We start from the raw sequence: 27920 nt of genomic DNA, 5'->3' as shown, positions 1-27920 counted from the left end.
CGTATAATAGTGCATGAGACAAATCGTCGACATTTTCGAGTATTAAATACGTCATAGACAGAAAGTCCATGGATTTAAAAGGTAGGTTAGACAACCCTACTGGGTATACGAACACCTCACGGCGATCCGGCACAAACATTTTAACCGGCGAGCGCGCAGGCTGCCCATACTTGCCTTAACTAAAATGATCCGATTATCACGTATTCCATTTTCAAATTAAACACTTGTGATACAAAATGAGTAAAAGCGAACGTACTCAGTCGGGTCTTTCAGAAAATTCTGATGGAAATGCCGAGACTCATGTAAGTAAATGAAACGTTTCGTAATTTTTTAATAATCTATATAATTTTTTTTATTTATATAATTGCAATTTGACTATTATAAACGAGCGGTTGTCTTAATAGTACTCGTTGGTACCTTCACCTATTTCGTAATGTTACGCAAGCTACAAACGGCGTAATATTTTTATTGTTAAAAGGTTGTAGGAATGTTTCCGAAATGAAAATGTGCGATCAAAACATTTATCTCTAGACTTACTGATTGAAAATGTAGACATTATTTATAATGAATAAATATTGAATTTAATTATTAACATAAGTTAGTAGGGACTAAAATCCTTATGACCATTTCTGAAGAAATTACAAAACGATGAATCTTTTTTGACCAACCAAAAATTATTAAAAAATAAATTTAAATCCATTTTATTTTAATTTATATTAATTTAGTGTGTATTACTTTGATTTCAAATATAAATGAAATATTTTCAAGGTATTTCATCATCGCAAACCACTTTATTAGTATTTAATTAATTTCAATGATTCTATAATTAAAATTTTGTTAATAAAATAACGTACGTTTTAAAAGGTATAATTTAAAATAATACCATTACAGTATAGTTAAATTTATTTCCTTTATACCTAAAGGAAATAAATTCAGCATTTCCTCGCTGTATTTTTTTTATTAAAGTGTAAATAACACTAATACAATTCATATTAACTCAGATACAAGCTCCAAACTCATTAATTTTCCGCTATTTTTGTTTGACAAAGTATAGTTAAATTTGTAGTCTAATGTTATATATGTTGTGATCAAATTAAGTATTAGAAAATTTACACAATCTATTTTTACGTTTTTAGTGTATACGTAAAACACGATATTGTCGCGTTATATCGTAACAGATTTCAATTTTGTTTGTAAATTAAAAAGATTATAATAAATTTACTACATGGAGTATTTTGTATTGTCTTTAATTTTTTTCTTCGTATTTCACTTTTTAACAATTTTATACAGTTATGACGTCTAACTTGATATTTATAACACCAATTCAATTGTGAACAACAACATTTTGTTTTTTATCAGCACGAATTATGAAATAAAATAAAGTTTTTTTATTTGGACGTATATGAACTCAAGTAAAAAAATTGTTTTGCTTAACCGACCAAAAAATATTTTTAAAGCTCTGAAATGAATTAAAATAGATCGTGATATTTTGTACACTGTTCCAAGATATGCGCTGATAAAGCACTAAATAAAATAACTTCGAAATTACATTTCGTCGTTAGATTACATAATTCCTGTTTTAAACGCTTTAACACAGACTTAAACGTAATTCTGCACTCAAAGATTTTCTAAAAATTACTTGCCTTGTCTGGAAATCTACTTCTAATCTACCGACTTAAATGTTAAAAAAAAGAACACCCAGAAACTAAGAAAATCAACAGGAAGCGGACTCATTAAAAGATTGGCGATTAGCGTAAGACAAAAGATCGAAGATCACATTTTGAGCATTTATTTAATTAATTTAAAAATAACGCAATAAGTAAGTCTTCTTTCTGTGTATTATCCTATCTACGATGTTTAAGGTACTTTCCCTTCATGTCGTATAACTTTTTGGACTTCCTGTTAATACTCAAACACTCTGATATAGCCGCAGATTGTAGTTGACGCCACAGAAATGTTAAGGCGTGTGTTAAAACTTCACTCACGAACCTGGCATTGAGAGTGTCCACTGTCCATGGCAGAAAACTTTACATTTATTTTGATTAGATAATGTATCAATTTATTCAATTTAAATGTTGTTTAGTGGCCGTTCAGCTATAAATTATTCACGCTTCAAAGCACACTATCTGTTAGAGCAGAACATGAGTATGACAGGATATACGAGGGTGTACGAATACAGTGATATTAATTACAGAACACTTAACAAGGTCTAGGAATTGAACCATAGATGCTAATTGTGATGAAATTCTTAAACTAATTCATGAAGTACAAAAACTATAGGTTACATAGAGCATTACACAAATACATATACTATGTACAAGATTCTTAACCTACATATTAATAAAAATAATTATAACTTAATAGATAGAAAATTAATACAAATTTTAAAAGTTTGGTCTCTGTGGCAGTATTTCTTCGCTATTAATGAACACATATAAACATTTCTAACAGTCATCATCAATGTATCAATCTGATTGACTAATCTTTATATATAGTTCTATTGGACGTGTGTATGTCACTTAACTCCTGTGGCTAAACGGCTAAACCGAGTTGAATACACATGGGTGGCGTCCTGAATAGTTTAGTTTCACAAATCAGACTGGCTGATGACGCTGCCGTCGGAAGATCATTTATCTATACAGCAAATAAACAGCTGATATATAATATCATTTTAATATGTTCAAGTGGAGTCGAGAATGATTTATATTATTAGATTTGTTTTGTATGTAAGACGTGTGTACGTGACAACGTCTATCGGCTTAATGATTTATTTCCCACACAATTGTATGTTCTTGTCGACGTTTTTTTTATTAGTCAGTCTTATTTAAAACATTTAAACTTGTTGAATTTTGATCTCAATTTAATCCAATGTCCAAAGCGCGACGTAAAGGCGATCGTTTTAAATTGGTGAAAAAGATTAACATTAAAAATTGCAATTAATCCAATCAGATGCTATCGTATTACGCGAATGTGTTAATGAAAAATATACGTAGACAATTTAGAAAGCGTCTCTGTGACACGGTTGACTTGTTGTGGAAATTTTATACTTGTGATTATTTATTAATAATGCATGCATGGTAATGGTTTATTTACAATTCTTCTTCTCAGCCGTATTATTCATCGCTGAAGGTGTCGTCTGATCGTGTCACTGTAAGGTGTCTGCTGGTAGAAATCTCTCTCCATATTGTTTGGTCCATGGGATCTCTTAGCGCATGAATTCTAGAATGTTCAAATTTCTATATAAATGTATGTTGTAACCATGAATTTTGATTTACACGAGTATAGTATTAAATGTGAAGCTGTTATGTTATTGACTCAATCCGTGGAGTGCATGTCACGTGGTCAGCGAATCTTATTAACCGACTTGATTAATCCAGGTTTTCTTATGATCCCGAATTCTCTCTGTCCTGGATGATCGTGGTGATATGATATGGATTTGGAAACTGACGACGTTAGAAATAATAAAACTGTCAACGCTAACAATAAGATATCACAAAGCTACACAAAAACCTATATAATTGTTATTATTCGTGCTCTATTTACTAATTACAAAGGATGTTGCCCCCAGCAAAATATATATACATTTAATAATCACTTAAGGCCGTACGAACCACAAGTAGTTCAGGATATCGTATGTCTAACCGCAGACATTGCATATTATAATCTCAACATACTTACAAGTAGCTTAATATTAACCCTTAGCCTAACAATGGTGGCAACACTGAGAAAGTACGTATTTACAAATGTAAAGAGTGTACTTCTTTAACTTTACATTTCTGTGATCTTTGCAAATTCTAGGAAAATAATCTCATCAATACGTGATGAAGAATATGTTTACGGAAAATAGATGAATTATATAAAATTTTAGTAATTTAACTAAGCGTCTTAAGAACTTCTCAACGACGTAGATGCTGATGTTGACAGACACCATATCTGAAGACCTATAAGCGTTCGAGATCTGGGTTGATAGATATATGCTTAAAATATCTTGGACAAACTAACATACGATGTACAACCTTTCTAGACAGAAAGTTGAAGAATCTTAGGCAATGGTTTTTGTTTGGTCGAAGGTTTGAATTGGTCGAAGTAGATATTGTTCAGGACTAAAGTATCCATGATCGCCAACCTTCAAAAGATGACGCTATACGAAGAAGTGTTAATAATACCTTTCCTACAATATTTTAACTACTACCGAAATTTTAGATATCATTATAATATATATTATTATTTACTTTAATAATATTTTGTAAAACAAAAAACTTGTCAATTAAAAAGAGCGAGAGATTACCCATATGAGAACTGGCAGTAAATGTATATTCAGAAGAAATAAATGATATTTTGATTTTGACTTTTAATTAATTCCTTTGCAGCAGTTGAGTGGATTGAAGTTAAAGAATATATACTGTAATCTCAAGTATTGTTGAAGAGTAGTTATGAAAATAATTTAATGAATTCGTATTTAACCGTCTATAAAAGTTTAATCTGTAACCAAATTCATTCTGTACGTGTGTGTGTGAATATACGTAAATTAATGACGCTTAAAGGTATAATAATCGTCACAGGAACTCAAGCCAGCTGACATAGTGTTTGTGGACAGCGGAATCATGCAGTCGAAGTACACGGACCCCATGGAGTTTGCAGAGGTTGAGGAGCTGTTAGGAACCTCTCCAGCACCGCGACCCTGCACTCTTGTATGGAGGGACGTCACTGTCCACATTAAGCAAAAGGATGGCAAGCTCAAGAGATTAGTCAATAGTGGTAAGCAATTAAAGTAACTAAATGTTTCTAATTCACTTTTTACATTTTTTTTTGGTACTACTTTGTGGTACTAGCCCGGGTTGTCGGGAAGAGATCGCTTATAAGCTATAAGGCTTTGCACTTAGCGTAAGCTTTTAAAATGGCGTTGTGGTTTATTAATTTCGTTATAGGAATAGCTATCAAAAAATATATACAAAAAAAATTACGCTAAAAATATAGCTAACGATGAAATGCATAATATTTACAAAAAGGTTGAAACGTTTATAAAGGGGAAAAAACAATAAAAATTATTCAATACATTTAACTAAGTAATACCTAATTTGGATGTGATGTGTAATGGTGTAAAAGTTAGGGTATGCTCATGATGCAGGTGATTTGCGCTATGGATATTCCTACTACTCATTTTAACCATGTTCCATATAGCTTAAACAAGTCGAGGCTTATATAATGGTCGTTGTATGTCCTTAGCGACATGGTAGTTATAAAAAATAAAAAAAACATACTAGAAATTTATGTATTAAATATAAAATGCAAGCAAAATTAATGGATCCTCTCTATGTTATTTGTTAACATTTAATTCTAATAATAATTGTTTAAAAGTTTTATCTAAAAAAATAGAACCGGATATGTATAGCAATAAAAATGTTTATGCGAACCTGATCATGATTCATTCAACTTATCTTCCATTAATAAATAGCTTATCTAACTCGTAGTAAACATAACAAGTGTGTGTATAAAGAGTGTATGGCGCGTTTCGTTAAATAATCGTTTTTTTATTATTTAAACAATAATTTTAGTTAATTTTATTTCTCGATGTATAGTAAAGACGCCTATTCACTACTTAGACAGTTGGTCAACAGTCTTGAACAACATTTGATATACATTGTCAACCACTAGTTACGGGTGGAGATAGATCCTCTATTTAGTATTATCGCTAATTTTAATAATGAAGGATTGTCTTTCCTAGCGTCAAAACTTCTACCAACCATTTAGTTAATTCAGTTCATTTAGTGTCAACGGATGGAAGGACGATACAAAGATTCGTTTGGTCGCAAGAAATCAGGGTTCAAATTGTTTGCGTTTAGTATCCAAGCCTATTTTAACCTTATTTATTTATTAACACTTCGTGACATGTTTAGAGAAATATAGTACAATTAACATAATTAAATAAAAAGGATTTCAACTGGCGGATCCCTTCCAGGTAACCACTGTAAGATTTAAAAAAAATAAGATTAGATAACTGCCAATAAATATAGTTATTCAGACAAATCGAATGGAACAATACACAGCAAAAGAAATCAGGATAATTATACATAAGTTAGTACGAAATTTAGGGATACGATGTTTTCTCATGCAGATTTTTCCACGCACGACCACTATGTGGAACCAGCTGCCCACTGAAGTATTTCCTCCTTGAAAGGGTCCTTCAAGAAAAGAGCGTACCAATTCTTAAAAGGCCGGCAACGCACTTGCGAGCCTTCTGGCAATGTGAGTGTCCATGGCCGGCGGTATCACTTAACGTCAGATGAGCCGAGCCTCCTGCCCGTTTGCCTCCTATTACATGAAAATTATTATTAAAATTAAATTAAAATTATTATATTATTAACAAAAAACGATGTGGACAGGTAATCCTTGTACATAGAAAATACCTTAAAGAATTCGCTAAGAAGAGATATCGTGCAGGCCAAGAAAGGAAAAAAAAGAAGAGATATGTGATGAGATTTCTAGGATATAATTTTTGGAAGAGTGTAGGCTATAGCTTTGGGCTCCCAAAAATTTGAAATCGGTTTTGAGATAGGAAGGAGTTTTGGGATTGTACAGGACATTCTAATACATGTTCAGAATAAAAAAATAATAAGAAATAATTTAAGACCCTGTATAGTTTTCAAATTCCATTCAATTTATTGTTTTAACGAATTGAAATAAAACAGTTGTAACCTAACACGATTTATTTATTTTGAATAAGACAATATCCGTTGCTAGTTGTTTTTAAGCAAGTTTTTAAATAATAATGCATATAAGCATGTCATTTCCTGTTGTCTTTTTCTTAGTTTTGTTTTGTTTCTTAGATATTTTTGGGAGATGTGATCAGCGATAATAAAATGCACGAACTCATGGTCATTACTAATCACCGAAAATCGACAAAAACTAAAATTAGCAAAAATTCTGATGCAAACTAAAAATTTGGAAGGTATACTATTGACGCAAAACTTACTATTTATGGTAAAACGACTGCTTAACTGCTAAGATAAATTTAAAGAAATATACAAAAATATAGTTTTTTCTTTTTAATTTCATCATGAAACATCCTAACGTATCATAAACAACAAAATCTTTATATATATTATTCTACTGTACGTGTGTAACAACTTAAACGGCTGAACGAATGAATTTTTTTGTATGCGTTTGGGATGGTTAAGATTCACAAATCAGTCCGGCAGTTAAGGTTATATATCTATACAGCAAATAATCAGCTGGTATATATATAAACCTTCTGTGCATATGTTCGTCATTAAACTCTTAAACAGCTGGACAGATCTTGATGAATTTTTTTTTGTGTTCAATTGGAGTCGATGATTTACATTATTTTATTTTTTTCTGTACGCAAGACGTGTGTAATGTCTGTCGTATCCGCTAGTTGATTATATTTATTTTATTTTTGTTATTTAATTAGCTGTGGTTTCATCCGCGTTCATGTCTGGCGTGATGTTATAATATCTTCCTCGTGAAGTTTGTAGTACGTAGTTTAATTAAATAAACATTTCTTAAAATTAATATAGATTAATCTAAAATTCTTAGTAATATACTCATTGTTTACAGTAAATGGAATCGCAAAACCTGGCTCGTTGGTGGCATTAATGGGACCCAGGTAAGATATGATTATTAACTGATAATAGTTTATAAATGTCTAATTAGGTTAGTGTGGGAGCACTTCCCACAGGGGGGCAATTTTATTGTTAAGTTATTCGAAAATTTATAAAAAAATATTTGTCATTTAAATATCAGTGTTTCATGATGTTTTTAAAATTTATTTACTGTTTTTCGTTAACAATTTTCTAGTGATTTCTTCCTAAAACCTATCAATTAAGTTTCTTAAGTGAACAGTTTTTATTAATAAAAATGGCACCAAAAGATTCGGAACGTATGCTTGACTACAGACAATAAGGACTCGGGTTCGAATTCCAGTTTGAATCCCGATTCCGAATGATTTTAGTGGCAGCACCAAGCATCCTGTGCCTCAGGTGATCACGTTAGGTTGTCTGCTCTGCTTAAACCTTTTGATACTGCGGTCTTGATAGATGACCGCCTCACATAATAAATATTATAGCATAAAGACTGCAAAAATGGAAAGTCTAGAGATAAGTCACCGCAGCGGAATAAGCTTGTGGAACATTAATAAATATTAATCAATGATAAACACTATGACTTTAAAAATGAAATTGCTAATTAATTCGACGTATTCAATTAATTAATAAAAATAATCAATTATACATTGTTTTAACGGATGTTAAAGACATTAATTGATAATTAATTATATTTCTACGCGTATTTAGCATTATTGATATTTTATGTTGAAATCTAATTTAATTTTATATTAGTAGACACACTTAAGATTTTCTTTGATTAAGGCGAATATTATATAATATTCAATAAAATAGATCAAATAAGAGTAAAAATACTATTTTTTTTTAAAGCGTGTCGAGTATCTAGATTTTAGATTTTAGACTTAACTTATATATACATCATGTTAATGCTCTTATTATACGACATCAAAATTCATGACATTTTTGATTGTGCGGATTTGTATAATTAAGTGATATAAGTGTACTACTTTCTCTGCAAATAAAAAAAAAACATAATTTTCTGGTTAAAAATCGAATTAAGGTTCTCGCATTATTAACACAAAAAATTGCTAATAATAATGATTATTATAGATAGAAGATTTTAGCTTTTTTATGATTATATTTCATAATTATAAAATGTTATGTTTGTTTCTCATCTTAACAGCTTTAATTTAACGTTGTCAAAATCAATATTAAACGCAATGTATTCATTGCGTACTATATTTAGTAAAGATAAAATAAGTTGAGTGGAATGTCAACTGATTCTTGCTGTAAAATTATACATAAAATGTAAAGTACTGTAAACACTAATAATTAATTTACAAGCCGGTTAATTTCAATTTTACAGCTCTCAGTATCGTGCTTTACGTGGCCATATAGAGCCAGCTCCTCTACTTATATCCTCCCATATTTTTAGTTGTCTTCCTAGCTTTGCTTTGTATTGTGTGTAATGTATATATATTTAAAACTATTTATGTTACAGTGGCGCGGGGAAGACAACACTAATGTCGGCTCTAGCGCATAGAAGTCCTAGTAAGTATTCGTATTTATTTATTATTATGAAATTATAACCATTAATAAATGGTAAATCTGGTCTTCAAAAATTTATTTCGGTTTAATTTATATTTATTTACACTTCGTTATATTAGAATATAAAAAAATGAACATAATTAAATCAAAAGGAGGGCAACTAGCGGCCTTATTGCTTTCGAGCGATCTCTTCCAGGCAACCACTGTGAGAAAAGAAAAAAAAATGTATTAAATTACATAAGATAGGCAAGAAGTGCAAAAATACATGTTATTCACAGTTATTAAGACAAAACTAAACGGGAACAAAAAAAATTGTGATATGACTCGCATGACAGAATTAACTACGGGATTGCGATTACTTTCACATCATTATTTTTTAAACAGTGTAACAACACAAGAAAGTCATTATAATTAAGAAATCATTTTTATCTTACTTTTAAAACTCTTGACAATTTGAGGTGTATATTTTTGTGTTTCCACTCTGTTTGATGACAAATTTTTGTAATCTAAAAATGATTTTGAAATAAACTACTAAAATAAATAAACTAAAATGTTCTTCAAATCCATGATATGCTTTTCATGTGTCTTTTTTTCAATATTGTCCTGATAATTGTTTACATATGTTTTAATTGCTTAATTTTGTTCCATTAGTTTTATCTAAATGTGTTATGTGTTTTTGCACTTTTTGCTTATTTTATCTAAATTTTATTCTCACAGTGGTTGCCTGGAAAATATCGCTCGAAAGCGATAAGGCTACCTTTTCATTTACTTATGTCAATTGTATTTATATTATATATCTGTTTTCCAATTTTATATATTTGGAATGCTGCTTCGTATTTATATTCTTTTTTTAACATTTAACAGTATTAAATAATCTATATGTTATTAAATATAATTTGTTTCAAAACTAGAATACATTAACGATTAACTAACATTAACAATTAACTAACATAACAATTTCTTAACGGAAAAATATATTTAAACAGTTTAGTACAATTTTAAAACAAATTCATATAGAAAAAAATATTATTAACTTATTATGATTGTATAGAATTCTCAGAAGTATGATAATTTTTTTTATAGTCGGTACGGTCGTGGACGGATCCATTGCGATGAATGGCCGAGCAGTGGGCGACTTTATGCACCTGGAGTCTGGATACATGCATCAGGATGAACTCTTCGTCGAAAATCTAACGGTTATGGAACATCTCACAATCATGGTAAGTCCTAATCTAATCTAAGCCTAAAAGACCCACGCTTTATAGAAAAATAATTAGTAGCGTTCCACACGTTATATATTAACCGAGTATTTTTGAGACGGAAGGCTAACGGGCAGGAGGCTCACACAATGTTGAAGTGATCCTTGTGCCCATTGACACTCACATTGTCAGACGGCTGGCAAGTGCGTTGCGGTCCTAAAGGATAAGACTTTTGTGTTGTACATAGGTCGTTAGTCTAAAGGTAGGTACAATGCAAATGAAGGAAATGGTTCAAACAAATCATATTATTAAAATTCAGTGGTACACAGACGGTGTCGAAAACACAACCTACAGGTTTAGGGTCGTAGTGATTAAAATTTTATCAGAATATAATCAAGGGATAAAATTTACTGGATACTGAATTCTACCTAAATATTTAAGTTCAAAAAAATCATGTTATTAAAATTCAGTGGTACACAGACGGTGTCGAAAACACGACCTACAGGTTTAGGATCGTAGTGATTAAAATTTTATCAGAATATAATCGAGGGATAAAATTGACTGGATACTGAATTCTACTTAAATATTTAAGTCATGAGCATTAATGTGTTTCAAAGTCATACAAAGCCTATCCATGTGTGTGTCCATGGGCAGCGGTATCTCTTAACATCAGCCTCCTGTCAGTTTGCTTCCGGGAACATAAAAAACTAGGTTAATATGCAATTTTGCATATTTATTTGTCATCTCAGTCAGTGAATGTTGCAATGTTTTCAACATTTCAGCATTTACTTACATGACAAAATACAAACATAACGCTTATTAATTATTTGTATAATACAATAGTAAAAAGTACAACAGCAGGCAAGAAATAAATAACTTATTAATTAAAACTACAGCAATTACAATTTTTTTAACAGTTATACAACACAAATAAGGAAATTAGATAAAAGCATAAATAGAAACAACAACAATGAATAATAAATAGACGTAATTTAACAAATAACACACAAATATGTGTATGTGCATAGCAGAAACAATTGATTGGTGGAACTCACAGTCTTTCATTATTATTCGTAAAAACTAATTAATGCACTTTTATATACAATCTTTCGTCTCATTCTGTGAAATTTTGTTTACGATGTGTTGTAAAGAATAATTAGACAGTTTTAAATTAAATGACAAGAATTTGTTAAAAGAAAACTTGTATTATGTAGGTTGTATTTTTTTAATCACCTTGAGTTAAACATTTTCTATATATATTAGGTATCAGTCTACTGTGCAAGTAGCCATTTTTTTTTGCTTTTAATTCTTTTTGAAATTACACTTGCTACACCTGAGTGCCGATGAATATCTCTATGAATGTAGTTTTAATTAAAAAGTAATATCTTGGGTTTATACCAGTTATTTATTTTTTTAATATCATCAAACGAAATGACTCACAGTATGTTTAAAATATTACATTGTTCTATATATTAGTACAATATTCTTGTTTTGAAACTATTTCTAATCTTAAAGTACAAAACTAGTTATTAAGTGACGTGATATGTACATTACAATTTCAAAATTAGAATCACCATAACAGTTTAATATGTCATAGAAAAAACTGTAATCTCTGTAAGTTTTACGTAACCAGTTGTATTCATGAATAATAGTTCAATCGAATTACACTTACACTGTATCTTCGGTATGTGACTTTGGTAGTCAATTGTAGGAAAATAAAAACTTAATGACCCGATTTAGAACCGACACTGTGCCTAATCTCCGATAAGCTTGTAAGCTTATTAGGGAAATTAATTCTCTTTACCGAAGCTGTTACTAGGTTACTCACAAACACCTATCATGAAATCCTAGAAGTTATTCAATTATAGCTTAAACACTATATGGCACAATTTAATTTCGATGTGTATTCAAATATTCATTTAATCCACTAATTGCTAATGGCACATCTTTTCCTGTATCTGTTTACTGATAATTTGTCAATCTAATAGGCAAGAAGACGCCGTCGACTTTTTGGGTCTAAGGCAAGCCGTTTTCCTAACGATGTTTTCCTTACAGTTACGACTGAATGTTAAATGCGGAGAATGAAATTCTATTGTTGCACAGACGAGGATCGAACCTACGACCTCAGGGATGAGAGTCGCACGCCGAAGATACAGATAACAACCTAGAAGCGATATGTTATAATCCTAAAAAGCTTGGTAGTCATGTTGAAATAAAAAACTTAACATAAGAATAAAAATATTAAGCTTTTCTTTCTATGATCGCATGGGATCACTGGTAAATCCCTCAGGCGGTTTGAAGCAGCGCAGCAGATGACCATAATTTGTTGTTTGTACCATTGTACCCTCACGATGTGGTTGACAAAGATTTAAAAGATAACGTTTAACTCGGTATGTGCTGTAACCCTTTATAATACAAATATATATTTGTATTATTTCCTTAGCGTAAAAGTATGGTTTGTCATTAATGTATATACATTAGAGGGCAATAAAAATACACATAATAAGCCTAGAAAAATTAAAACTGCTGTCCGATGACGGCGTGAAATTTACATAATAATTTCGTGTAAAATAATATCGTAAATTTCTTTGAAGATTTTTGATAGTGAGGTGTCAGTAATCTACCCATCGTGTCTAGCCATTTTGATTTGTAATTTTTAAATGACTTCAAAAACCCGACGAAGATTTACATTTTTGTAGTTTTTTGTCCGTTGCGTCTCGGAAAAGAGTTTAATGTATAAAACTCAGAAATTAAAACAATTGTCTAATGATTTTATTTATTTTATTAGGCTCGACTACGAATGGATAGGCGAACATCATCATTGGCAAGAAAGAGAAGAGTGAATCAATTGTTGCGACAGTTATCTCTGTACGGATCACGGCATACACGTATTGGAGGCCTCGATGGAAGAAAAACGTTGTCTGGAGGTGAAAGGAAAAGACTGGCGTTTGCTACTGAGGTGAGAAGAAATTTATTTTGAAGACAAGACTTGTAAAATGATGATGATCACACCAATTTTTGGTTTTGTTTCATCATTCTGACGTCCTGTATTCTAGAGCATGAATAAGTACTTTTATCGCCACGCCCAGGATTACTAGGTGATATGCCAGTTGTATTATAAAGAAAGCAACGCAGATATTTTTCTTCCAAGTGAATATTTAACCTCGGGAATGTACGTATTTCAGTTTTTTAAAACAGTTTTAGTTGTTAGCATTCAATCAGCTTTTTCATTCCAACTATAATTCTGCCATGAATAAAGTTTTTTTTCAACCAGTTTAGAGAATACTAAGCTAAACATGGAATAAACAAATCTTTTGCATTATCTTGTTTATATAATCTGTTACATCGAACAAATGTAAAAATGTTTTTGTACAAAAAATTCAATTACATCGTTCACAGCAGCGCACTTGTCTCTCTTCTTAACAGCCCCTTAATGGCCAGGAACTTTATCTTATATCTGATAAAAAGCCGTCATGGGTTTTTACGCAATTACTTGGCTTATTTTAGCTTGGATTAACTTTAAATTCTTATTATTGTTAAAATATTTTTAACACCGATTGGTTACGTTATCAGTCTGATATAATATTTAAATGAACATACTACTTCAACATAAATACAGAACAATCTCTTCTTCAAAGTGTTAACAGTATTTTAAACGGTAGTTCATTTACTTGTTGACTGTGCTACTTTTGAAAGGGCCAGGTGCGATCTGGAACTCGAGACTGGCATGAGGGTATCCCGGGATGGAGTATCCGACATGTTGCTTAGGCACAGATCGCAGCTGGAAAAATTCTGCGGCAAGATTGTCAAACATGTCACTTACATTAATAACGCGAGAGATAACGCGGGTAGCGCCTGGCAGTGGGCTCCGACTCACCCATAAATACTAAGACGCCCACCCTTTTAGTAAAGTTTTAGGAAATGGGAGGATTTGACACTCCCCTGCTGCATAGCCTCTCGGTCACATATCTGCCTGATTGCGTGCCTGATAGGCTAGGATGAAGTCCCTGTTCATAAAAAAAAACAGTATTTTACCAACTTTAAGACAAATTCTTAATTATTTATGAATAAGGTGTTGTATGTCTTTACCAGCTCTTGACTGATCCTGGACTACTATTCTGCGATGAACCCACGACTGGTTTGGACTCGTCTTCAGCTCAGAAGCTTATGACCTTACTTCGGGCAAGTGCAGTCCAGGGCAAGACAGTAATATGTACTATACACCAGCCTTCATCAGAATTAATGGCATTGTTTGATAAGTTGGTGTTGCTGGCAGAGGGAAGGGTGGCTTATGCTGGAAATGCTTCAGGAGCACTAGGATTTTTTGAAAGGTATTCTTCAAGGTTTTTTGCAACTGTACAATATACAATACAGCTCTATATATATACTGAATATCGATTTATGAAGAGGCAGCGGGAAAACATATGCATTCCTTCACACAAAGATATCGCATGGTATTTAAACAAATACCATGCGATTTCCATTTTATATGCATGTGTAAAAGATATGTTTACCAAAAACTTATCATAAAAGGTCGCATCATCCGGTGATCGTATCTCTTATGCTAATATAAAAAGATATAAGATCCAATCAAAAATTTAATAAAATAAATAAAAAGTTTTATCGCTCTTAACACCAAAAAAGAACGAGCCAAGACAGACTGTTTTCAACGTTTTTGTTTTAATGTCATTTGTCAGCACACTTTTGTAACACAATCCGTTTTTCTGTTATAGGAATAATAATAATAACCCATCTTTATCATTAAAATCGGAAAACAGGAAGAAATTCTCCCATTATAATTGAATTTTTAAACACTTGTTACAAATCACTATAGTTACCAACGTGACTTACGAATAAGAGTAATATTTCGATCCCTTTCAGAATAAATATAATAAAGTAAATTTCCAACTGACGTGATCAGTGAAAATCTAACATTTCCACTCTTCTCTCTTGAGGGAACTAGGCTAATTATGTTACCTAGATTTTCTTCCACTGTATGGGCCCTTGAAAGTCTCCAATGTTCTATCCAGGTCAGGAAGTCTTATTAAGGCCAATAGCTCGATCGTTAGGCACAATAATAATCTAGTACAAGACCTGACAAAACATATAAGTACTTAATAAATTACTCATTGCTATTCATAGTACTCGGAGTACTGCATATTGATTTTATAACCTAAATTTTTGATACGAGAATCAATCTGAGGAACGAACGTTTTATAAATATTTATTTTATTAACAGAGGCAGTTTGAACAAATAAACTTGTCAATGAGTTGTATGAAATCGTATTTTTGTTTGTCGTGTTAAATAATAAAAACAACTATTAGTACGATGAATGTAGTATTTCTAAAATAATGTCATGTTATAAATGTCATAACAGGGACATAAATTTAATTATTTACAAGAAAATATTATGACGTTACAATTAGTATACACATCAATAATATATAAACACCGTAATTAAAAACAAGCAATTAACGAAAATATATACAAAGTAAGAAAAATTAAAACGAAAGAATGCAATTGTACGAAATATTAAATACATGTATGAAAACAACAAAGTAGTATATGGGGCGTGAATAATAAATTCATTTGAATATCGAACGTCCCGGGTAACACGTTAGTCGATAGACCTGAAAACAAGAAATCACCATCATTACAACTAAAATAAATGTGTATATTCGGTTTCTTTATAAAACAAAACAACCACACGTATGTATGAGTTACCTATTTTGTCTTTGTGGGACGCTAATTAAACCAAATTAATACTTAGACGGGCTTCGACCTGAAGCCGTATAGGCTATTGGCTTTATTTTACAATAGGGTAGCTATCTTGTCTAGCTTTGCTAAGGGTAAAATGTTAACATAATTTCTTTGTTAGTCCGTTATACATCGCTCATTTCTCTTTTCGGTCACAATCACCACCGACATCCTGGTGTATTTGTTTATGTATTGATTGGGAAATATGGACTTACATAATATGATTCGTATTATAAAGTGTTTTATTAATTAATAGCTATTTATATTGGTTGGGCAGTGTTGGTCTAGTTCAGCGTGCGACTCTCATCCCTGAGGTCGTAGGTTCGACCCTAATGGACGTACTTTCTATGTGCGCAATAAACATTCATGAACGGTGAAGGTACATAATTAGGAAACCGGCTTGCCTTAGATCCAAAAAGTCAGCGTGTGTCAAGCACAGAAGGCAAATAACTTAATTGCCTATTACATTGACAAATGGTTATGAAACAGAAATCTGAGGCCCAGACCTAAAAAGGTTGTAGCACCACTGTATTTATGTTTGTCGGACATTAATTGCCAAAAATTCTTCTGCGCCTCTTACCTCTTACGTTTATGAGGACATGTGTGCTCATCTTCTAACCATACCAAAATAAATGTAGTCAACAGTTTACTTAGACTAGTAGACTTACTAGTTACATAGGCGAGTGTCCCCCCCCCCCATTCCTAATAATTTATATCACTTGTTTATATTTGTAATGTAACGAAGTTAAAGAAAATAAGTTACAAGTTTAAACTTACTAATAATTTCCAATGTTTTCTTACAGCTTGGGCTACCACTGTCCCATCACATATAACCCAACAGACTACTTTATCAAAGTGTTGGCGTTGACACCTGGCTCGGAAGGTGCATCACGACATGCCATTAAGAGCGTCTGTGATCGGTTCGCGGTCAGTGATGCTGCTAAGGAACTGGATATGGAGATACATCTAGAGTTCCACATTATAGATAATCAAGATGCGGTAAGAAAATATTAAGTCATAACCTCGATCGACACTATGGTAACACCCAGAGTCGAAAATTAGTACTAGAACTTATTGCCAACAGCATCTTCACAACTTAAACTATATATTATTGTAATAATAAAATTCTGTTATCCGGTAACGAGAATTTTTTAATTTGTTAGTTAAGAAAAAGTTATCCATAAGAGTCGTTTATAAGTAGAAAATAATATTTATTTAGAAAGATTAAATTCGATTCATTATATGTTATACACGGAAATACTCATTTATATATAATTTAATTATAAAACCGGTTTTAACGCTAAATCTCGACTCTGAATGTTCCCCTATGACGTCTTAAGAAGTGCTACTACTTGTAACTCTAGAAAATATACTATGATATTATCTATAACAATATTGCGCTAACAGCATGGTCACGAGTTAAATTATACTGTATAATAATAAGTAGGAAATAATATATTTAGAAAAATTCGATTCGGTTGATTTTAAACGTATTATAAAAACAACTACTCATTAATTAATCATCTAATCATAAGACAATTAATTTCTTAATCATTTAAAATTTAATTCCATTCAATCATAACATGAATTCCAGACACGCATTGTTCTCTGAATACACTTTCTTATAATAAACGCAGATAATTCATTACGATTCTTGTGTAATCTTTTATCAATGTAAATTGATTGGTTCAATTGAATACTACTGGTAGCTATTTGTATGATCTGAGGACTTATTTGGAACTAAACGAAAGCGGGACATTGTTCGCATAGAAGGGGCAATGCAATAATGCGGCTTTAATCAGTACGATGGCCGTTCAGCACATTCATGCAACACTTGTACGGACTTACGTACGGAGGGATTTGTACGGACAGTCAGGAGCCGTAAACCTTGAAAATGTATATACCTTAACCTTTCTCACGAATCATTCTATATATTGGTGAAATCCTCAATAAATTCCGTGTAGTATTGTAGTCATCACGAACAGGCAGATAGATGATAGACGCGGCTGAGCATTGGTTTTTTTTAAATACAAAAGTTATACATATTGTGTCTCTGAGTTTATCAATCTCTATAGAATTTGATCGTTAAAGAGAGTAAAGTTCTATATTCTGTATGTAATATATTGAATTCGACATCTGCCACTGGGACCTTTGGGGTTGTCAGCGGTGAGGCAGATAGAGATTAAGTCTACCTTAAGGAAGGATTCCTAAGGTTAAAGAAACACCATACTCTCGTCTACAATTATCACAAACTTCTTTATCGTATTAATAAGATTAAGTTTTTACTTAGCCGTTTTGACTCGCAAATTAAATCCACAAATTCTAATTCACAATGTTTACGAATGTAACTGACCTATCTCGAATCTATTACATCACATATTACATATATAAAAAAAACCCATGAATATTCAACACGCTTTAATTATATTTGCTATATCAATAGGAATCTAGGTTTAATATGTTAATCTTTCATTAAAATTTCATTAATCGGACATATACATATAATTATATATTATTATGTGACTATTATAAATATAAAAATTTTAAAAAACCACCCACATTTTGTTTTGTATCTTATTTTTTTATGTTTAAACTTGTAACACAATCTGTCAGTTACGACTTTTGACAATTGACATGGTTATATGTCGTCTAGATTGGAATTGTTATGTTTGAACGACTTCAAAAGTTCTGAATTCGATATTAATTTTTTTTTGTTCAATTTGGGTTAAAAAAGTCGTTTTGCTTGAGATTGGTTTTAGATAGTTATAATTTTGAGTGGTTAAAATTGTAACACGAGATGTCTTTTGTAATATGAACCTAATACAAGCCATACGAGCACAGTTCCAATTCCTAAACCCATACAGAATGTTATAAAAATTATTATGCCTAAACGCTACAGAATGTATTGACATATTTATATACAATAATAACAGTATCAAGCTGGAAAGCGTTCATCACATACATATATTAGCTGCCCCGCGAAATTAATTTCGCTTTCATGTGATTTTTGAAGTGAAAGCTTATTTAGAAGATGTGTTGTGATTTAAAAGTCGATGAAACAAAAAAGCGGCAGTAAAAATAGACATTAAATTAGTTTGTATTTGACAATTATCTGAGTTAAAAAAATTAAATAAGAGATTACTTTAATTAAATTATAAAAGTTTATAAATCTTCTTTACATATCATTTTTTATAAAAAAACTTTTTGAAGTGACTTTATACTACACTAATTTAAAGTTACCCTATATTTCTTCCTATCTCATTTTGTCCCACGTTAACTCTTATGAATTTATTTGTCCGTCTCTTTTTACTGTCGCTTTTTCGTTTCGTCGACTTTCAAACTTTAATTAAAATTAATAAAAAGAAAAGTGATTCTACGTTTAGATAGTGAAAAACTTCTAATTTACATATTATTACATATAAATACTTTTTTAATCATTGTAGATTTTATCAAAATTCATAATTGATTTTAAACTTAAAAATTAAAATCACATTTGTCGCTTTATCTTGAAATCAAAATTTTTGATGGTTTCACTTCTACCACGTGTGAATTGCGAATTTACCTTTTTAGTACATACCAAGATAAGGAACATTTATTTTATGCCATAGAGTGTTAGCTTTTCCGGAATAAAACCTTAGTACTAGGATAATTTACTCCCGATAAAAATCATTCATGGAATAAATAATGAAATAAATACTCGAATTTGTCAGCCGTTTTCAAGTTTCAATTTATTTTTATTCATATAGATCATAGTTTAATGGCTTGCTTCATACACTATTTTTTACAGTTACATGTACCCTTCTAATTAAATAATACTTTACGCAAATTTTGTATACTCTTCAGTTATTTTTATAGTCGAGAAAAAATGGTAAAATATCAAAGTAAAAAACCGGCGGAATTCCGTTGAGCATCGTCCGCTAACAAGCAAAAACAGTTGATTTGCGGGATCGTAAATATTTAAAAGGTCTGAGTTAATGCTGTCAACTTAGATGGTCACAATTTGGTACTGTTTTGGTACCGCTTAACCCGTCGAATGTGAAGTTAGTTCAACTGACCCGTCATTTATAAAATTCAAAATCATTTATTCATATAGGTAACACAATGTACACTTATGTACGTCAAAAACAGAAATTTATATTATATGCTTCTAATTTTACATTTACTGCCAGTTCTCAAATCAAGGGCGTCGAACGGAAGAGAAGAACTGGGAATAAACTCTCCACCCTTTTTTTAAGTTTTTGTTTTACACAACTATTGTAAGGATCTGCAACCATTACACCATGACATCTTATGTATTTAATAATAATAAAATTAAAAACAAATATTTGTCCTCTATCAGCAGGAGGCATGGTGAAATAGGAGCACGCACTTACATTCTCGTGGGAACAACACGCAAATACGTAGTCGAAATTACTAATATCACCACATACACGAATTCACACTTTGCCAATATTTTCTTAGGTTATATATCAACATTATAATAAATCATTGTTGTTACAATCTTTATATTATATATTAAGTTTTAATTTGACACATTAATTAACAAAAATAATTAATTCTTTAAGAATATTTGTCATTCTGAAATGTATCAGAAGTTTAAGACCATAAACGAACGAAATAATATACAAATCAGTTCCAACAGTTCACTCCAGGTTACTTGGACCCTCCATACTCGCGCAGGGTTAAACTTGTTTTATAATAAATTTACAATACAAAGCGCTCCAGATTTGGTATTCGTAATCAATTAGTGTATTTTTGTTCCAGGAAACGAAGCGGACCAAAGCTAGCAATTTTAAACCACCTTTTTTCCATACGAAGATTCTTTGGCTGGTGTATAGATATATATTAATGGTTTTACGCGATCCAAATGTACAATTGTTAAGGATAGTGCAGAAATTGGTATGTATACCTTGGATTTAGTTATCGTAGATGTAGGATTTGAAACAATGCACTATTTTTAACTCACTTTAATAAAATAAATGATCAGGTTGTTGGCATTCAATAAAAATTCAATCATGTGTGATAAAGTCCACTAGTTTATTGAAACTTAGTGAACCATCCAAGTTTCTTTAAAGTCAGTTAGATAGCTTTCTATAACATATGGGTGTTCACAGAACGTTGTGCAATAAGGTTGGTTTATATGATAGGAAACGTCTCCGTCTGTGGGCGAATATGTCCAATGAAGACGACGAAATGAAACAAATCTAATTTTTGTAAGTTTCCAGAATATAAATTTAATAATTAAAAACGTCTCACTGTTCTGTTATTATTTTTATTATAATTACATAACAAGGTCCAATTTTTAATATGGCAGGCTATATTTGTAAAGAAATTAAAAGTATGTTTTCCGTTCCTTGTCCGAAAACTGTATTACTGCAACGAAGTGTAAATAAATAAATCATTAAAGACCTTAGCGACCGTTGCGAGCTTATCATGTTTACATTAGTGTTTCATAGTACAATTGTACATATTTTAACTGTTTAATAAAACTAAACTATTACAATTTATAAGTATTAAAAATTAACACACTTGATCCGGCTAATAAGTGTTAAAATTTAACAGTAAGAAATATATACGGTCGCCAGCCGATACAGTGCAGCACAGTGCTCGTGCCAATTAAGTTCCTTTACGAGATAAGGTATTTTTTAAAAACTGATAACAAATACACCGAAAATAATTAACGCGATAAAATTATGGAGCAATGAGTTTTGTCATTATTTAATAAGGAAATAATAAACTATTTTCATTAAATGGAACATGTATTTTTTTCATATTTGTCGGATGATAATTGCTCTCGCCTAGGTTCCATGCTCCTGCGCGACAACTGTTCTATTGCCAATGCTTATCTTAATTATTTCCTGGCAAAAGGCAAAATTGTTTCCTCAATACTGGTTATTTTAACCACATCCCTTATTGTTTCCTTAGATTAAACATCATTATGAATACATGTCATATTGTAATTATTTTATTTTCGTGTGAGAAATATTTATTGGCACATCCACATACATACATACATATTTAAGTTTCATAGCTAATAATATGCCCGATTAACATAATTTAAAGTAAATATTGAAATTTTAACAGCACGGTCGCTTCGTTCATTTGTTGGCTTCAGGAAGTAACGAAATATCAATTTAAGTTATTTAGTCAAAATAAGTCTAGCGTAAATTATAGCATTTGTTTGATTGTAGAAATTTCATACATGTACATTTCATACTATGTGTAATGTGTGCCAAGTGCAGTGGCAGTGTTGTCCTAATGGTTTGAGCATGCAATACCTGAGGTCGTAGAGTCGAACCACGGCTGGCACCAATGGACTTTCTATGTGCGCATTTAACATTTCCTACAGTTTAACTTTTATAAAAAAAAATAACACGAAACCTGAGACGTTAGCGCCACTGGTTATTTTTATTCAATTTTAAGTAGTTATCATTTACTTGTTTCTGGAAAAAAAGATTTTCTATTGTCATTTTTGTTTTCAGGCAATTGCACTAACCGCAGGGCTTTGCTTTATCGGCACAGCGCGGCTCACCCAAGCGGGGATCCAAGATGTCCAGGGAGCGCTCTTCATCATCATAGCAGAGAATACCTTCAGCCCTATGTACTCTATGCTCCATATATTCCCTGAAGAGTTCCCCTTGTTGCACAGGGAACTTAGGGCGGGGTTATATTCCACGCCGGTTTATTATATAGCTAGGATGATAGCTTTGGTAAGTTAAATATTTCTTTACTTTACATAAATTTTGTAATACATTTGTGTACTTACAAAGGTTTACATTGTGACAGTGACTTTATATGGCTTTCTGTATCATTTATAAACCTCAATATAAGTCCTAGTTTGATTCGAGTTGCTTATTAAATGGTAATAAGACTTAAGTAATGTTGGAGGATCAGAAGAAAATACGGAAGCAGGTCGAGTATTACAGTGGAATCTCTATAACTCGAACCCCGTTAAGTCGAAATCCTCAGTAAGTCAAACAACAATTGCCATTCTCTTCCGCTGAACTCCTAAATACGCGGTATCTCGAATTATTTTGAGTTTGTAACTCGAACAAAGTGGTAACTACGAAGTATTGATACTACATATTTATACTCTCTTACTTGAATTCCATAAAAGGAGACTTGGTAAGTCGTAGTTATTTAAGTTTCCTGGCTTCTAATATACTCTTTTTGTCTTGTACACGTGCAAGAATCTGCAAGTCGAAATTTCAGCAGTTAAATCGTATGAATCTCGAAGTTCTTGTTCAGGCGAAAACCCGTTAAGTCGATTTTTTTTGCATTTCCCTTAATATTCGAGTTATAAACATTCCACTGTGTATCATGATGTATGTATCAGCCACAACTGACAGTACAGAGTGATCTACCAGAACTAGTGATTACTAGGATGGAACACATTCATAAATCAAATAAAATTTAAACAAAAACAAAGTCGTTTATCAATTTATTAAAAGAAAAATATAGAAATATTTCACTAACACAGGAATGCAACATCCATAAGTTTAATAACTGTGTAAGGATTTTTAATGGATTCACAACCTTTTTTAGTTCCCGGGTCTGGTGATTGAGCCGACGCTGTTTACACTGGTGGTCTACTGGATCGCAGGTCTACGCAGTACCTTCTATGCATTTGGCTTTACTGTATTCTTGTCTATATTGGTTCTTAACGTTGCTATAGCATGTGGTAAGTATACTTTTCGGTCGTTAATAATCGAAATTAGATCGATTTTATCGGTATTTTGAGATTAATTACGCCTTTTCAACTGAAATGATATATTTTATTCGTGGAATGTAACTTCCGTACTAATTACTTTGGCGTGACTCTCATCCTTGAAGTCATTGGTTTGATCCCCGTCCGTACAACAATGGACTTTCTATGTGCGTAGCTAACACTCGCTCATACGGTAAAGGTAAACCGGTCTCAAATCCAAAATCGATGTCATGCGCAAGACAGAAGGGTCACTTTTTTGTCTATGAAATAAAAATTATCAAAAAGGCCGCTCTAAGCCAATACCGTAACTGGATTTTATATTATTAATGATATTTTTAGTTTGTCATTGACTTAAGTAAATTCATTTTTTTCAGGATCATTCTTTTCTTGCGCTTTTGGTTCAATGCCGGTCGCAATCGCCTACCTTGTACCATTCGACTACTCTCTCATGATGACATCGGGACTATTTATTAAACTCAGGTAAATTATTCTACATATGCCATGTGTTTATTTTTGTAACAAAGTAGAATCGTGGCGGCAACATAAACTTGTTTATTGTAGATTATGCGTCTTAGTTGTTTTTAAGTATATTATACCCTTATTTTTATTTTTATCATATCCTATTTCGGAACATTATGCAATTGCACATATTTTGTTACTCCCGCTTAATCTTATATGTACTTTTGGTACTTCAGAATAATATAAATAAATTAAATTAAAATTTTGTTCAAATAATTCATTTTTAAAACATTTGAATCAATATCATTATCAGCGTTAAGGTTTTGCCAATGGCATTTACGGAAAATGGTCAAAAAATCGTTATTTTAAATAATAAATAAAATAGTTTTTTTTGTAAAGAAATCTGTAAATTTAGATCATTAATATGGCATGCAAATATCATATGAGTTTTCATGGTATATACTAAGAACATTAAGATAATGTCATAATAATAAGTTTAGTTATTTATAATTGTTGTCTAAGTTATGGTATTTGCCTACGCTATAAATTTATTATATAATAAAAATAATATATAATATAATATATATATCTATATATATAATATATCAATATAATTGCCTTTAAAACTTTATCATCTTTCCATTGAAAGCAAGCATTAGATTTTATGCTTTTTATATAGTCTAGAGGTTACAGTTATTTATATCTGTGTAACAACTCTAGATTTTTCATAACATTTCCACCCGTTTCGTCGTCTAAAATTATAAAATTCGATATAAAACCACTGATAAAATATATCTAATATAAAACAATACAAATAAACACTTTTTACAGTTCCATACCAAAATATATATCGTGGATTCGACACCTGTCCTGGCTCATGTATTCTAATGAAGCGATGACGATTCTCCAGTGGGACGGAGTACAAAACATAAGTAAGTACCTACCTAATTAGAATAATTCGAACAAAGCCTGCCTTTTTAAAAAACCTTTTTTGTGCCTTCTAAAATTTTTGTTACTGGACGAAACACAGTAAATTTTCAAAACATAATGAAATTCTACAATTCAAATTCCAAATAATATTAATAAATAGTCAAACACGTCCTAGGTAGACTAGCTACTATGTAGTAAAACAAGGATTCTTTCCATCCAAAGACAATTCTCTTGAACGCAGCTATTTTAGTGTCGTTCTATATACTTTACATTGAAAATTAATAAAAAGAAATTTAAAACAATTCTAATAGATTGGTCCCTGTGTGTCCCTTGAGCGAGGAATTCACCAGCTAAATAATTATTTTATTAATTTTTAAATGAAACAATCAAATATACAGTATTTACAATTTTTTATGTTTAGGTAAATAAACGTAATGGTTTATTTTACATTGTATTAAGAAAATCTATACGAAAACTCTAAATCGAATCGAAGATTTGATAGTATTCTGGCTATGTACTAAGAACAGTATTTTGTGGATTTCCACTCGCCTTGTCTATGACAATTACATATGAAAGTTTATCAGAATGTTTTAACTTTTTAATTGTAAATATATTCGGATCTACTAACGAGGGTTCTACGAAAGCAGGTAAAAATGTTATCAGGGAAGTCCCTAAAACAGGTTTAATGGTTAGGCAGGTGTCAAAGTGATTATGGCCTTAAATCCTGTCTTTTACCACAAATTGTTTTATTTACAAAGACGTACTTAAAGCTTTTGGACATTTGTCACATTTGTCAAACTGTATTTTAGTAACGTGTTATATGAGGTTATATGTTGGCGTGCGGGATTTTTATATCACATTGCTAGTAGGCTTGCCAATCTTTTAAGAATTGGTACGCTCTTTTCTTCAAGGACACTAAGTCGAATAGGTTCAGTGTTAATCTGGTTAATTATGTACTTATGTCCCCACGATAAATAACTTGAATTTTTTAGCTTATATATAATATATATAGCTCTTTAATAATCATACATGTATTTCCTGTATGTAAGATTTAAAGAAATATCTAAATCCGTACGAAAAAAATGTTCATCAGACTAATTAAAATCATAACGTTAATTTTCCAATTTTGTTACAGCATGTCTTACAGACGAGACCGGTGCACCATGCCTCAGCACTGGCGATGAAGTCCTGAGCATGTATGACTTCACCACGAACGAATTTTGGCCCGACATTGTCGCCCTGGTCATTCTCTACTTAGGTTTCCACCTCTTGGCACTGATAGCCCTGCGCTACCGTACGAGGAGAAAATAAATTATTACAAAATCTTTCTGAAACTGACTTCGTCTGTCCTGTCAGTATTTGTAACCTTACATTGCAGACCAGTTTAATTTAATATTTGGAAATGGAGCTTGATTCTTGTAAAAAAAAAATGACAAAATCATTCTTCAATAACATCTGGCTTACCCTGTAAATAGTCATTTCTGTTTTCGTACCTGCTGGTTTGCCTATGTGTACCTGTTGTTTTAAGGTAAAAAATCTAATATAGATAAGACGCCATTGGAGTCGGTTTTATCATTTATACAAGTTGGACATTTAAGTTTGGCTTATTTAACCTTTGTAAAAATAGTTTAAAAACCATACAATTTGATTTTTAACAAGAATTAAGCTTTCTTTTAAGTATTATTTCATGTAGTCAATAGGGACAATTACGGCCAGTTAAATATACGCAACGAATTCAATGACGTGATGTGAAAATAATGATTTTAAAATGTATTGGGCGCTATGTTTTAAAATCATATCGATTGTCATAATATTATTTTGTATGACGATATTTTGTAACAATCGTATTTTACAGCGAATGTAGGAGTGACATATTAGTAGTTTGACTTAGGGTAATGCACTTAGCACGAATTCGATACGAATAGCAACAATAAAGTATGTTTTAAATTCATGCAACATCTGAAACAAAATAGAACGAAGGACGAATACAAAACTCAAATTGACTTATGGCCAGGTTTTTGATCCGTAGTTAACGCAACTAATGATTAAAAAATGCTACCAATGGTTAAATGTCAGCAAATGTGTTTCAAAGGTTTCTTAAAAATGTCTTTGACATACAGAAGCGTTTGCGTTAAGAGTAAAGTATGAGTTCGGTATGTTAAAAAATCGAATCCATTTGATACATGTTTACATTTCGTGCTGCGACTCGCAATTTTGACGACGAATACTGTAAAGAACTCCAAAAATTATTTTTGATATATTTAAAAATCATGTTGTAAATCAAAGAAAATATTATTGTTTTGCATAGTAATCGGTACACAGTATACCCTCAAGCTGTCAGAACACCGACTGACACTAGATTATCGTATGACATATGACAAGTAGTTGACAATTAAGTTCGTGCTGAGAGTAACACTTTTTTAGTTGTATGAATTATAGAAAACTTTTGTATAAATCTTGATGTAATGTTTTAGAAGAGACCTTAGAGATGTATTATATACATTAGTGTTCGTGTGAGTGATAAAAATTCTTGACAATGGATTTTAATAGATGCAATATTCTTGCCTAACTTTAAAATAAGTTTAACGTTTAAGTTACCATACATTTTGTTCCTTTTTTGTTTCTTGATGTTATGTAGCCTAATAAAGAGATTTTACAAAATATATAATTTAAGTTATGATTGTTAAACTATTGTAAAGAATCACTATGTCGCTTAATAAATACAATGCAAAAAT

The 27920-nt window shown here is 31.4% G+C and overlaps 1 protein-coding gene across 1 annotated transcript; it reads left to right on the top strand.

The window, feature by feature from the left end:
• Window positions 1–121: 121 nt before the first annotated feature.
• Window positions 122–27919, top strand: LOC123708988 (protein scarlet). Its single transcript, XM_045660050.1, has 14 exons — window positions 122–302; window positions 4563–4758; window positions 7579–7627; window positions 9085–9134; window positions 10215–10351; window positions 13119–13289; window positions 14423–14661; window positions 16892–17087; window positions 20853–20987; window positions 22571–22798; window positions 23634–23769; window positions 24171–24276; window positions 25087–25187; window positions 26321–27919. The coding sequence occupies exons 1-14, from the start codon at window positions 237–239 to the stop codon at window positions 26494–26496; spliced, it is 1986 nt and encodes a 661-aa protein (XP_045516006.1). The 5' UTR covers window positions 122–236; the 3' UTR covers window positions 26497–27919.
• The last annotated feature ends 1 nt before the right edge of the window (window position 27920 follows it).

This window comes from Pieris brassicae, chromosome 4 (genome assembly GCF_905147105.1).
Source record: "Pieris brassicae chromosome 4, ilPieBrab1.1, whole genome shotgun sequence".
In the NCBI taxonomy this organism is placed as follows: domain Eukaryota; kingdom Metazoa; phylum Arthropoda; class Insecta; order Lepidoptera; family Pieridae; genus Pieris; species Pieris brassicae.
The sequence above is the reverse complement of the archived record's forward strand: the minus strand, read 5'-3'. Positions and strand labels throughout refer to the sequence as shown.